We start from the raw sequence: 15,591 nt of genomic DNA on the forward strand, positions 1-15,591 counted from the left end.
ACACAAGTCCATCTAGTTCAACTAATTAAAAAATAAATAAATAAATCATGCAATCCCATATACACGATCCTTCACCCACAGTTGATCCTGAGGAATGCGAAAAACCCCAGCAAAGCATGGTCCAATTTGCTACAGCAGGGAAAATAATTCCTACCTGATCCCCCGAGAGCAATCAGATATTCCCCGGATCAACTTTACCTATAAATGTTAGTACCCAGTTATATTATGTACACGAAGGAAAAAATCCAGGCTTTTTTTAAAGCAATCTACTGAGCTGTCCAGAACCACCTCTGGAGGGAGTCTATTCCACATTTTCACAGCTCTTATGCCGGGTACACATGACTGGACTTTTCAACAGACTAGGTCCAATGGAACGAATCCGCTGGACAATTCAATCGTGTGTGGGCTTCATTGGACCTTTGCTGTCTAAAAATCAGACAGACTTTAGATTTAAAATATGTTTCAAATCTTTCCGACGGACTTGAGTCCGGTCGAAAAATCAGTTTGTCTGTATGCTAGTCTTACTGACGAAAACCGATGCTAGGGCAGCCATTGGCTACTGGCTATGAACTTCCTTATTCTAGCCCGGTCATATGTCATCACGTTCAAAGCCGTCGGACTTTGGTGTGTTTGTGTGTGGCCAAGTCCATTCGTTCAGAAAGTCCGTCGGAACTCCGCTGAAAGCTGCTGAGGCATGCTGAGGCTGCAGAGATAGAGATTGAGCTATGTGTCCCCAATCTCCTTTCTCTGTCTCAAAAGATGAAACATCAGAGGTCTGTTTAGACCCCAGATACTTTACCAAAGCCTCCAACGGAGGTCCTAAAAAAAATTTTTAAAATAAAAATGTAAAGAAAATAAATAAATAAAACGGTAAAAAAATAACAATAATAAAAAACGACTCACACCAGTGGCGGAACTACAAGGTCTCACATGTGGCCTCGCTCAGAAGCACGGTCCCTGGCCAGGGGTCAGGGGGGCCCTTCATGGTTTCTTGCACCAGGACCCTGAAGGTTCTAATTATACCTCTGCAGCCAGCTATAGAGTTTTACAGGCTACTGATAGTGAGGCTAAAAAGCATGTCTGTGTCTCCTGCACACACAAAAAATGCAGGGATCTCATGCACAGGAGGTAGTACTAATGATTTAAGTGATTTCAAATTATTTTTGAATAATCTGAATGGACCAACACTCTTTGAAATGATGTACCTTCTACATGAACATGAAAACTGCGATGGGTAGAGCCCATTTGATTTTCGGCATCACAGTGATATGTCCCTTGATCTGCTTTAGTAACCGCCTTAATTTTAAGATTTTTCCCAAAACTTTCTGTTACTGCACGATACTTTAGAGCATCTTCTCCATCTTTTCTCCAGTGGATAGTAGGTGTTGGTCTAAAAACATAATGATAATAATAATAAATAGTTAACAAATGCAAATTTTATATATATAGATGTTTATTTTCTGGCATTAGATACCCGTTGGTGTCCAGCTGTAGACTAAAATGTACATGGCATAGCAGTTATATATGTAGCCAGCGATAAAAAGAGAATGGCCACATTATGACACCTGTTCTAGAAAACTTACATAAACAAAAGCACATGCTGTGCTTAGAACATATCATGGTTTAAATGTCAAACCTACTTGACAAAATGTGAGGAAAACACAGGGATAGTTAATTTAACAATTAGGTAACCCAATCCCAAATACTCTTACATCGACCATTTTGGTAAACTTTATTATGGTGTATTTGTCATTCCCCGCTCTGCCTTCACTTCTCTTGGTTCCTATTGTCTCTGCTTGTTGCTACCATAAGGGCCACTGATGAACACTGTACTAACCTATGCAACTGGTAATACATAACCACCAATATTATTTGTTTTCAATAAAGTCAGCATAATTTATTTATTATTCATAAGCCCAAATATAGGAGGCAAGGTTTGGCCCTCAAAAGTACTGGCTTACTTATACAGTCTTCCACCTTGTCACCTGCCCAAGCTCCCATCACATCTCACTTCAGCCTCAGAAGGGCAGCCTATAGCTACTAGGCTCAACTTTAGCCAGCATGCATTCCTGAAAATTACCAAGAAGTGCTCCCCCACCCAACCCCAGCTACAGAAGTGTGAGCAGAGGAAAGTGACTGTTAATTTCCTGTGACAAAGCCCACTGACACCCTGCTTGGCATCAATACCATGCCTGTTGTGCTATCAAGTGAACCTGTTACTATACCCTGAATGTTCACTTTAAGGTAACATGAGTAGATTATTTGTATGCAGCATACACATACTAACAAGCCCACCGAATCCTCCATAGTCATTGTCCCTTTTCTCACCTGCCCGCTTCTCTTCTGGTGATGGTCTGGTCCCATACCTTTTTGTCTGTTTGTGAGTTGGCCATCTATCCCCCCTATAATCAGGGCCATATTTTCGCATGGGCCCGCTGAGCAGTTGCCTGGGGGCCCAGCGCCCCCAGCCAGGGCCGGACTGGCCTACTGGGATACCCGGGAAATTTCCCAGTAGGCCTCTGCTCTCTACTGCAGCCGCATGCTGCAGCTTCCTGTCAAGCTTCCGCATCTCAGATGAGCCAGGCAGCAGTACACATGCCAGCATTAATTCCCACCGGCACCAGCAGTACCCACGCCAGCATTAATACCCACCAGGCCGTACCAGCAGCACCAGAGTATGAGTGCGTACATTTATTTATTAATTATATATATATATATTTTTTTTTTATTTGTATGATTTAGTGGTGAAAGTTATTAGTGCCAGGGCCCCCCCAAGCTGTGACTGTAATATCTTATGCGTCCCTCTTATATAGCAATCTGAGTTGCCACTAGTTTGAGGAAGTGTAAGAAAGGCGAGGAAAAGTAAACGTTATTATGTGTTGGTGAAAATACCCTTTAGAGCAGAAATGAAATAATATTTTGAGTGGAGCACAGAAGAGGAAAAAGGCTGCAGAGGAGAAAGAGAAAATGTGCAAACTTTGCGCAATCGTGCGTGATTGTGTAGCCTATAATGCTCTTAAGATGGCACTGCCTATAATGGGCTGTATCCTTCTGCTCATGGCTTCAAGAACTGGGTGTCAGCAACTCAAACATTCCAAGATATTGCAGGAATTTCATGAGCAATGGAAAATACAGCCTCCTGGGATATTTGACAATGGCAGAGTGAGGACAAAGTAAATATCACCCTATCCTAGGTGAGAATAAAGGAAGTGGGAGTGTGTGTGTGTGGGGGGGGGGTTAGAAGAGATAACATAATTTTAGCTTAAAAAAATAAATAAAAGCAGATAAGTATTATGAGAATATATTTTTGTAATGTAATACTTACAATCCTTCTGCAATGCACTCCAGCAGCAATACTTCGCCTTTCAGCACAACAATAGGGTTGTTTGCTCCTCCTTGAGTTGTTAATATTTTTGGAATTCGATATTTTAATCTTCCATCTAAAAGTAAAGGAACATTTCTTATTAGCAATTATATGAAAGTAATGAACATACCCTAATTTTCAGCAGTTCTCTACCTGTGCTTGCAATCTATTATCAAATACAATGTATAGCCTTCATGAAAAAGAATACAGTGACACAATGTATATAAGTTCATCCTTTACTGAAACTTTGTATTTTGGACACCTGAGATACATAATCAAAATTAATAACCTATACTGATGTGATCAAAAGGGCCTAAATACTTACATTACTTAAAAAACAAGAGTGCTAATGTACAAAAAAATAAACACAAGGACACATGTAGTATAGGGCTGCTATTACTTACCTCTTCTTCTGAAAATATTAATGTAATGGCTTTCATGCTGATTCCATGAATTCAATATATTCAAAGTAATACATTCAGAACAAGAATGCCAATCAGGAGCTCTGACTTATTCAACACTTGTTGGAGAGCTGCACTCTTGTATCCTCCATCATCTATTGTGGTGCAATGCCCCAGCCCCTATGTCACACACAGGGGTTGATTTACAAAAACTGGACAATGCTAAATCTGGTGCAGCTGTGCATGGTAGCCAATCAGCTTCTAACTTCAGCTTGTTCAATCATGGTTTGAAATAAAAATGGAATCTGATTGGTTTCTATGTAGAGCTGGCTGCATAAAACTTTTTACTCTAGTTTTAGTAAATCAGCCCCACAGTCTCTTTAAACTCTGACTTTTTAATCTGACTTTAGAATGTTCTGACGTCAAAGAGAATCCAGGCAACTAGCGTTTTCAAATGGAAGTCAGCTATTTCAGCCTCCATATTTATCTCACTACAGGTTTCCTTTCATGTAGACCCTTTAATATCAACCCTACCTGGATGACATTTATATCCTGGAACACTCCAGTATGAAACTGTGCCAGAGTTATGTTTACATGGACTCCCCAAGAGATATACGTTTCTTTTGTTACTTTCTGGTTTCCAGGCCTAGGCACATGCTGTCATATCCCTGGAGTCTTCAGAAGGGGCTTTCTTATCTAAGAACACCCTGAAGCCTGTATGCTTGAGATAAGGGTGGATGGATTCCAGGAAGTAAACTCTACAAGAATCATCTGTCCTTACTCAGGATGGCTGCAACCAAAAATTCTAGTTTTTTTTACCATCACAGGAAGGTACTGTGGGTGTATATTGTAAAGTAATGCAGTGCCACGTCCTAACCATGGAACACTATAGATTGGAAGTGGAAAAATTAACTTTATAGACACAACTGATAAAATGCAAAATTTGTATTTCTAACAATTTATACATAAATTCTAAAATGAAATCTAAAAACAGTACTGCAGCAGTCTACAGTGAAAAACTTGATATCTCCGATAGTAGCTGTTAATATCAGGGATACAGTGCCTTAAAAACCTAGATCTATGGAACATGGCTGGAGAGATAGATTAGTAACATTTAAGGAAGCTCTACATGTTTCGTAGGGACAGCTTCTTTAGGAGCTTATATACATTTTCTAGATAAAAGAAGACATCAAGTAAGTACAATATATATGTAAGTAGGGTTTAAAGCAGGGGTGTCCAAACTTTCTTCAAAGAGAGCCAAATTTGATGAATTAAACATGTGTGAGGGCCGACCATTTTGCCTGACATACTTTGAACCATTAAAATTCAGTCTAAATGTGTTTGTTCGAGCTCTAATACACTGCCCAACAATAATTCTCTTGCCTTTGTGGCTTTGTGTGATTAAAGAGATGAGCTTGAGCGTGTTATTTGGATATAGCGTATTTATTGGCGTATAACACGCACCTTCACTTTAAGAGGGAAGTTTCAGGAAAAAAACTTAAATTTTAAATAAAGAACTGTGAAGCAAAATAAGGGTCAGTGCCCATCTGCAGCCTCACAAGTGCCATGAATGCAGCACCCCCATTGCCATTAGTGCAGCACCCCCATTTCCATGAATACAGCACCCCCATCGCTAGGAATGCAGCACCCGCCATTGCCAGGAATGCAGCACCCACCATTGCCAAGAATGCAGAACTCACCATTTACAAGAACGCAGCACCCACCATTGCCAAGAATTCAGAACCCACCATTTACAAGAACGCAGCACCCACCATTGCCAGTAATGCAGCACCCACCATTGCCAGGAATGCAGCACCCACCATTGCCATCAGTGCAGCCTAATTGATGCCCATCCATCTGCAGCCTTGGAGGGGACAGGGAGAGGGGTGGGACAAGCACCAAAAGATTACATACAGAAAAAACTCCTGTTTTCTCGGCAGCCTCCTTAATAAAAGTCCCACATCCTTTGATGGACAGAACAGTCATCCAATGGCAGCACAGGAGACAGACTTCCTATTACAGAGGCTGCTGTGTAAACAGTAAATTCTCCTGTGTGTACGGCCCGCCTCCTCCCTGTCCCCTCCAAGGCAGCCAGCATATATATATTTTGTGGCCCCCGGTGCTGGGAGATCGTTGGGGGCCACAAAAGATATATATGTCCAAATAACCAGGTGGTCCATTCAAAACCAGAATGCGGGCTGCAATTGGCACACTGGCCGGACTTTGGACATGACTGGTTTAAGGTTTAGACAATATATTAGAGACAACATAACATCACTGTGTCTGGACACAAGCAAACCAAGAGGAATTGCATGAGTGGTGAGGTTGGGATAGAATGTGGGGACATGCCAGATACCAATAGAAGTAACCAAAAAAGAGAAAAAAAAATAAACTTAACACCCTGAGTGTGTTGATTGTAAATTTAGTATAAGGAAAGAGAGAGTAGAATGGTCTGTTATCTTGAGTTGGGTTATGCATCAAAATTGCATCAAACTTTTAATTGAAAACTTAAGAAATTGTTCTTACTGTTAAAGATTTTGAGGCTAATGGGTGTCCTCTGTGCCATGTGCCTGATCCTGGAGAAAGCGGCAAGGCAGGAATAATTTGTTAAGCTGTCTGCTTGAGTTACATGTGAAAAATACAGCTTTCCATCAAGTCCAACTGACACGCGATTGCTCTGAGTGATGTGGCGAAGATCTGAAATGAAACCACCAAGAGATAATAAATTGTATGTTTTCCAAACATGCATACATAAATTTGATGCATTCCAAAGGTAATTCACATGCATTTAAATAAATGTACACATTTCAGGTCAGTGGATACCTAAAACCAACCCTCTGGAGATGATTACTTATCGGGTACTTGCTTTTTGGTTATGGGGAACATTTGTCCCACAACTCAGTATTTCACGCAACAGTGCTGGCACAATTCTGTCAAAAATGGCCAACGACAGTCCTCTGGCCCATGTAAGCTTTGACTAAAACAACTCTAAGCCCTTGTACACATGGTCGGACATTCTGACAACCAAATCTGTTGGATTTTGTCCGACGGATTTTGTCTGAAACTGTTGCATACACACGGTTGGACAAAGTTGTCGGAAAATCCGATTGTACATAACGGGATGACGTTATTTCATTACGACGGGACTACGTTCAGGCTAGTAGCCAATAGCTTTGGTCTAGGAATTTGTTCTGAGCATGCGTGGCACTTTGTCCGTCGGAGTAGGCTACACATGATTGGAGTATTTGCGATCGGAGCATGTTGTCGGAAAATTTTATAGACAAGTTGGAAAACTTGATCCGTCGGATATTCCAAAGGAAACAGTGCGATGGAGACCACACACAGTCGGATTATCATTCCGTCGGAATCTCCGACTGTGTGTACAAGGGCTTAGGGGACTCATCAGGGCAGATATAGGAAGGTAAGTATATTTGCTGATTAGAATAGCGATAAAACAAACCTGCTACTTTGCCCTTCATCATAAACAAAGACTGGATTCACTTTAAAGCAGAACTAAAGTATCTTAATTTCAATACACAAACTCTAAAATTGCAACTTAAAATTAAATACTTGCAAACCTGTGTTACCTTTTATATTTCATATTATTCACGTCATCTTGCCCGGTTTGTTCATCAGCATTAATGGGAGGTGATAAAGGGGTGGTACCATCTAAGTGAAGAGATGTAATCATTCCCTCACAGGAAGTTTCCCATAGGCACAATTTTTTTTCATTATTTTTTATTCTTTTTTTGCCAGGAACTAGTGTGCGATAAGTAGGGATGAGCCCGATGTTCGCCGAACAGCGAACATTATGCTGTGTTTGCGCAAAATTCCAAAGCAGCAGAACACCGTTAAAGTCTATGGGACATTAACATGAAAAACCAAAAGTGCTCATTCTAAAGGCTTATATGCAAGTTATTGCTATAAAAAGTGTTTGGAGACCTGGGTCCTGCCCCAGGGGACATGTATCAATGCAAAAAAAAGTTTTAAAAATTGACTTTTTTTCGGGAGCAGTGATTTTAATAATGCTTAAAGTGAAACAATAAAAATCAAATATTCCTTTAAATATCGTGCCTGGGGTGTGTCTATAGTATGTTTGTAAAGTGGTTTTCCTGTGTTTAGAACAATACCATGTCAAAATTAAATTTCTAAAGGAAAAAGTCAGTTTTATTTATTACAGCCACGATCAGTTTTAAATGAATTTTTTCCTTCAGAAATGTTATTTTGCTGTGGTACTGTTCTAAATACGGGAAAACTGCGCCACTTTACAGGCATACTATAGACACCCCCCAGGTACGATATTTAAAGGAATATTTCATTTTTATTAATTCACTTTAAGAATTATTAAAATCACCGCTCCCGAAAAAAGGTCAGTATTTAAAACTTTTTTTTTGCAGTGATACATGTCCCCTGGGGCAGGACCTGGGTACCCAAACACGTTTTATGACTATAACTTGCATATACGCCTTTAAAATGAGCACTTTTGATCTTTCATGTTTGTGTCCCATAGACTTTAATGCTGTTGGCACGTTCGTGCAAATTTTTTTCCTCTTTGCATGTTCTGGTGTGAACCGAACCGGGAGGGTGTTTGGCTCATCCTTAGCAGTAAGGCATTTATACCAATCCTCTCCAACTCTTTTTAAGCCTTTTGTTACTTGTTAAAAAAGATGCAGCTGTCCAGAAATGGGAACAAAATGGACAGGACTTGAAGGAGCAGTGATGATATCTGCCTCCTATGCAAATATAGGAGCATAATGACATACTAAGGGGAAGGTGTGGAAAACCTATGACCGCTGGGCTGTAAAGCTTACAGAGCTGAGGCAAATAGAATATCCCAAATCCTGCATTACGTCTGAACAGCAGCTTGGAGACTCTCTGTATAAGCCACAAGACAAACAGTTTTGGAAGCGTGCATGCACTATTTTTAACTTGCAATTTTAGAGGGTATGTATAAAAAAATGAAAAAAAAACCTTTTGCTTTAAAACATATTTTCCCTGCCCCGTATATATCTGTATGGACGCAAGCAGTGTTTCCAATCTTGAGTGAAGGCATGAACAGATCTTACTAACAGGTAGTGTTATATAGGCAAAATAGGAGATCAAAGAAACTCTAAAGCTCTACAAAAATAAGGCATTGGATTTTTAAAAAAATGAACAATTTCATTAAAGCCAGTTATTTATGAGATAATATGCCCCCTAACAAAGAGAATATCTATGAACACAAATACAAAGTAGGCTGCAGACTATGGGTTTTTACCAGGTGTCATCCAGTGGACAGAAACTGGTGGGATGCCAGCAGGTGGATCACAGCTTAAAACAGCAGGGTCCCCTTCTTCTAACTCCAGTGGTGGGATTTCCTCTTTGGGAAATTTAGGATCTCCTGTAGGTTATAAATATGTTAAATGTATATTTGGAGCCAAAAAAAAAAAGAATATCAACTTTACCTGTTGACTGATCCAGTGCTATGTTAAACATTATTATACATTAAAGATAAAAAGACAAATCGACAATTCAGTTTTGACGCATAGATATATTAAGTGTGGTAACCAAGTCCTGATACCAATTTTTATGCTTTTCCTGCATGCTAGTGGGCATTTCACACAGAGCAGCATCACTTCTGTGTCCATTCCTGGGGCCCGAGCAACAGAAACACCTCACTAATCACTGTGGTACTTATCAAACACCAGGCATACATATTAACCACTTAAGCCCCGGAGCAATTTGCAGCCAAAGGACCAAGCCCCTTTTTGTGATTTGGCACTGTGTCGATTTAACTGACAAATGCGCGGTTGTGCGACGTGGCTCCCAAACAAAATTGGCGTACTTTTTTTCCCACAAATAGAGCTTTCTTTTGTTGGTATTTGATCACCTCTGCGTTTTTTATTTTTTGCGCTATAAACAAAAATAGAGCGACAATTTTGAAAAAAATTCAATATTTTTTACTTTTTGCTATAATAAATATCCCCAAAAAATATATAAAAAAAATGTTTTTCCTCATTTTAGGCCGATACCTATTCTTCTACATATTTTTGGTAAAAAAAAATCACAATTAGCTATTATTGATTGGTATGCGCAAAAGTTATAGCGTTTACAAAATAGGGGATAGTTTTATAGCATTTTTATTAATATTTTTTTATTAGTAATGGCGGCGATCAGCGATTTTTATTGTGACTGCAACATTATGGCAGACACATCACACATCTTTGACACATTTTTGATACCATTGTCATTTATACAGCAATCATTGCTATTTAAATGTACTGATTCCTGTGTAAATGACACTGGCAGTGAAGGAGTTAACCACTAGGGGACAGTGTCGGTGTTATGTATGACGTTATGTAAAAAGCAACATATAGGTACATGCTTGTGCCCAGCCGTGCCATTCTGCCGACATACATCTGCGTGAGGCAGTCCTTAAGTGGTTAAATGCCAAGTAAAATTCCAATTATATAAATTAACTGACTGTTGTCTTATTTTTCACAAGAGGATATTTAAATAAAAATAAATATTCAAATAGATAACCTGAAACCACCAAGAAAAGCACACAGCGGGGGTTATTTACTAAAGGAAAATCCACTTTACACTGCAAGTGCACTTGAAAGTAAAGTTGCTGTAGATCCGAGGGAGACATGCAAGGAAAATAAAGAACAGCATTTTAGCTTGCACATGATTGGATGATAAAATCAGCAGAGCTTCCCCTCATTTCAGATCTTCCCCTTAGATTTAGAGCGACTGCACTTCCAAGCGCACTTGCAGTGCAAAGTGGATTTGCCTTTTCGTAAATAACCCCCCAGTAAAACAATGTACCTTGTAAAGAATATCAAATCTTGTGTAAGGAACATTTTAAAAATGGATTTCTGCTTGCACATCATTGGGTGATTGAAGTTGGCACAAGTTCAACTCATCAAGCGAAGTGAATTTTCTTCTTGCAGAGTGAATTTTCACTTAGCTGAGTAAATGAGGTGATGCTGTGCTGACTTCGAACATCCAATCATGTGCAAAGGAGAATCCTGTTTTTTTTTTTTGCACATGATTGGGCATTGTTTGTAAAGTGAATTTTTACTTTCTTAACCTCATTCACTAAAATAATCTACTTTGCAAAGTGATCATTTAGTAAATGATGGGCATGGTGTATTGTGGGGGCATAATTAAATAAACTTATTGTATTTTCCTCCCTTGGACTGCTTTGTACATACAGTGAATGCAGTACAGAAACTGTACAATGCACTGCAGGTCAGAGGACTAGAGCATGCATTTATTGGTTTCAGGAAGCTAAATGAATACCTGGAATAATAAACGTAGTCTCCTCTGAAATGGCTGTTCCTAGTTTGTTTAAGGCATAACAGCGATATGTCCCATTGTACTGTAAAATGTTTCCATTATGATGGATTATAAAGGTGCCGGAATCTTTTTCGGTCTTTACATTCGGGTCAGTAATTGGATTATACGGGTGCCCATTTTTGGTCCAATGGTATCTGTGTAACAAAAAAACAGTATAAGCATATTACATGAGTGCCTGTTTATTTATAGTCTAAATACACAAAAACTGTACATAAATAGCTAGGAAATGTTTTTAGGAGGTCAGGCAAAATGAGCATTTTGTCCATGTAAATGAACCAAAGGGATGAAAAGAACAGCCGTTTCTTAAGCTTGTAGGCACAAACCTCTGGCACCAAAGCTGCATTTATTGCTGCCAAGTCCAGAAAGCATGTCAGCTGCTCTGCTTTGTCTCTGGTGTCAGTGAGCAGTGACTTCAACAAAGAAGGCACTGCCAAGTGGTCTAGCAAATTAACATTAGCAGAATGGAAGTAACAAAATGAATGGTGTCTCCTTATGGAGTTTAATTGGTGAATAATATGCCCAAGATGCAAAATGCAGTGACAACAATATTCAAAATAGGGACATAGAAAGATAAAAATTATTCGTGGCACTTTGTCCGATCGGAATTCTCTACACATGATCGGAGTATGTCCGATCTGAGCATTTTGTCGGAAAATTTTACCAACAAGTTGGAAAACTTGGTCCGTCAGATACTCCGATGGAAACAGTCCGATGTAGACCACACACAGTCGGAATATCCGACAAAACGGTCCGATCGGACACATTCCGTCGGAATCCTCGACCGTGTGTACAAGGGCTAACAGTGCCCCAGAAAGAAAACAAAAACCTGAACAGGAGTTCTAATCCTTCCCCACATTATCCAAAAACTAGAAAAAGGTTTTTTGGCTTGGCATACACTTCATAGGCAATGTCCCCCTCCTCAACATATATACTCACCTTCCTTCACTCCCTTCAGCGCTTTGCCTAGCCATTGGCAGAGAGAAATTACAGATCTATACAAGGTCTGGTTGCTCTAGCTGGAGCTTACACAAGGCTGTGGACTTTCTCCCTTCCTCATGTGACAATGCTAGGCTTGGAAGTATACTGGGTGTTTTGTTTTTGCCCAGAGGCAGAAAATAGCAGTAACAATAGTATATACTATATTGTTTGGGGGTGGGCCCTACTCAGGCGAAACAGACCCGGGTAAACTCCAAATGGCTCTACAGACCAGCATTAAAAACAGCCAATGGTGCCACTGAATGTCCACGTATAAAAAGTATAAATTCCAACACATCACCTTGCTCACAAAAGAGCACATTTAGTTAACACATGGGACAAAGCGATTTTTCAGAGCTCACAAGATTTCTTTATCAGGAAACAGTAGCCAAACATCACTTTGCCTTATAAAGGAGACTGATGAGGCTCCAAAGCAGCTTTGCCACATGTGATAATCAGATCTGAACAAGGTGCTGTGCTTTTATTTATACTTGGACTACATGGTGGAAGCATTCACGTGTACTTGAAGAATTATCGCAAACTCTTTTCTTGAATAAGACGTTAAAATCTAGGCAAGGCCATTTCACAAGCTTTGTGCAATTTCAGTGATTTACAAGGTACAAGAACAACTACTGGCTAGAATCCCTTAGCATTACTTGTTTACCATGTTGACGGTGGTATTGTGAACAATAGGCTTCTTGTTAGAAGAATCAATAGACATGCTGCTGGAATTGTTCTCTATATGAATTGATTTGTGGGGCTGATTTACAAAAACTAGAACAAATATAATGGAAAGCGTAGCTGCTGTCTATACCAACAAGTACAATTTTATCTTTGGGATAAAACACAGTGTTAATTTAGTTGACTAAAATGACAAAAAACATTTTAGTCGACTAAATGAATACTATTTTAGTTGACTAAAATGAGACTAAAACTAAAATGCCATTTTAGTCCTAAGACTAAAATTAACTGATAAAACAAAGTGGTTAAATTACTAAAGGTGTAGAGAGAATGTTCAGCTATCAAAGGGGAGCTGAAATTCTGCTGAAATCCTGCACATGATCCTAACCCATTACTAAAATCTCATATAATATGTTTATGTATTTTTTTATTATAGGATAACGACTGTCTCCTGACTGTGGTCCTACATTGCCACACTGTCACATGCGCCCCTGATGGAGACTATGTTTGGCCATGTTGGCACACATTGCACAGGCATGGTCCACTGATGCCATTATCAGGGAGCTTGCCAAAGCAATAATGTCCAATAATGTCCAACCGACACTTGACACACTCTTGTAGTCAAGACCTGGCTAAAAGAGGCTGAAGGAGATGCAGCATGTGAAAAAGACATCTCTTTATAATGTACAGTGCATTTTCAAATTAAATGTCAACAATTTAGCATTTTGATCAACATAGCTTTACTTTGCTAAAGGAAAATTTGATATTCCCTTAATTAACCTTAAAGAGGAACTGCAGTCTGTGCACATAATTTGCAATAAAAACATCTTTTACATTCTGAAGCTTCCCTCCAACCATTTTTCATATTAGTTTATATATACTGTAATTCTGTACTTGCCAAATATGCTGTAGAAATCTCCCTCCACTAAGTCTGAATGCAACCATTTTAACTATGGGCAGCTGAAGCTGTTGACTGTTCACTTCCTGGATTTACAGAGACACACCTCCAGCTCTGCAGCCCTGCAACTCTCATTGGCCCTCTTATGACTTATCCCCCCCCCCCCCTTCCTGGCAAACTCTCTCTAGATTGAGAGAGAAGAGAGAGAGAGTTGTGCATGATGTCATAAGCCTGGGCTTATTACCAGACAAGAAACAAGAAGTGGGCTGTATAAGGTATTTACTGGCAGAAAAAAAAATATGTTTTACTATCCAAAGTTAAAACAACAAGGGCAGAAGAGTTCATAGATGGAATTCAATTTGCCCATGCCAGACTGCCACACAAATCTGTTCTATTGAGTACTGAAAGTATTTCCATTAACAATACTGCACACGTGCCTCTATAGTGTTCACTTTTTAGCCAAACACAGACCAAAGAAAATGAAATATGACTTCCATACACAGTCTGGCTTATTTGAGAAACGATTGCAAAAAACCATGATAACAATGTTAAAGCTGAGTTCTGATCAGCATGATGTTTTTTGTGCTTTCATATGGAGAAAGGATACTAGAGACAAACTCGGTTCATCCAAACTGTATACGTAACGGGATTCACAAAGCCTACAGAGAAAGTTAGCATCATGCAATTGACATACACAAGCTCTTGGCCCGCAACTGGAAAAATATGTATACACACTGTACACATTCTTGATAAAAGAAGTACATTTTAACCAGATAACTTACTGTGGCTTAGGGTTTCCCTTAGCTTTACACTTGATGGCAAAATCTTCACCTACTGGGAAAGCAACTTGGACTCCTTTGGTGAATTCAACAATTGTTGGCAACTGTTCCACTGCGGAAAAAATCATAGTTAGTCAAATGAAAACGAATATCTGTCAATTTTCTGTTGTTTGATTACTAATTATATTTTTTAAACTAGTGTTCCTTAACTCATATTACTAGCATGTATTAAAATATGTCCCTCCTCTTATAAAACATTCTGTGCTACATACCTTCTGGTGTGAGTCACCTTGACATACACTATATTACCAAGTATTGGGACGCTTGCCTTTACATGCACATGAACTTTAATGGCATCCCAGTCTTAGTCCCTAGGGTTCAATATTGAGTTGGCCCACCCTCTGCAGCTAGGATAGTAGATAGACAGGCTAGGGTAGTAGATAGGTAGGCTAGGGTATTAGATAAGAAGTATTAGATAAGAAGGCTAGGATAGTAGATAGGCAGGCTAGGGTAGTATATGGACAGGCTAGGGTAGTATATAGACAGGCTAGAGCAGTATAGTGGCTGTCTATGGTAGTATAGGGGCAGGCAGAGGGGACTGGTTGGCAGTTATCATCATGACACACAAAACTGCTGAAAAAAAAACCTTGGTCATCAATTTGCTGGGTAAATAGAAAAGACGGAGAGGCGGCCATGGTTCATTTTGCTGCCGCTCTCAAAGTGTTGCCTGGGTCCAATAGACACACTGGGGCCCATGGTAGAGCCTGCCCTGCATATACTACTACCAGTATCTATTAAAGATAGAGGATGGAAGGAAAATATAGCGGTATGCTCAGTAGCTAAATATTTCAATTACTATTAATTATTGTAGCAATTTATATATGACTAACAATTTTATAAGCTAGTTCTTTTTGTTATTGTAATAAATCTAGAGATTTGTAGATTAGCCACTAGAGGGAGATTTCATTGTCTCAATCCATTTAATGTGTTTTACTCTTAAACCCCAACACTGGGAAACTGCAAAATGATCCCTTGCAGTGGGGCTGCACTTGCACTCCATGGATTAATTGCTTGTTTAGTCTAGGGGAAAGGAGAAGCATTTTTACTTATCTGATCCTCTTCTCCCCCATGCACTGGTGATGTATTCAGTGT

At 39.5% G+C, this 15,591-nt stretch overlaps 1 protein-coding gene across 10 annotated transcripts in view; it reads right to left on the bottom strand.

Annotated features, from left to right (window-relative positions):
* The window catches only part of CHL1 (cell adhesion molecule L1 like), a 248,112-nt gene that overhangs the window by 89,302 nt on the left and 143,219 nt on the right, over window positions 1-15,591 (bottom strand). For all 10 annotated transcript variants that reach the window (XM_077452233.1, XM_077452237.1, XM_077452235.1 and 7 more), the window contains 6 exons: window positions 14,443-14,551; window positions 11,050-11,240; window positions 9,023-9,145; window positions 6,292-6,462; window positions 3,326-3,440; window positions 1,206-1,390 (listed from right to left, as the gene is read on the bottom strand). In XM_077452233.1, coding sequence (XP_077308359.1) covers window positions 1,206-1,390; window positions 3,326-3,440; window positions 6,292-6,462; window positions 9,023-9,145; window positions 11,050-11,240; window positions 14,443-14,551 — 894 coding nt within the window. The remainder of the gene's footprint in view (window positions 1-1,205; window positions 1,391-3,325; window positions 3,441-6,291; window positions 6,463-9,022; window positions 9,146-11,049; window positions 11,241-14,442; window positions 14,552-15,591) is intronic.

This window comes from Lithobates pipiens, unplaced genomic scaffold, assembly GCF_037356315.1.
Source record: "Lithobates pipiens isolate NorthernLeopardFrog02 unplaced genomic scaffold, aLitPip1_a1.2 Scaffold_23, whole genome shotgun sequence".
Lineage (NCBI taxonomy): Eukaryota > Metazoa > Chordata > Amphibia > Anura > Ranidae > Lithobates > Lithobates pipiens.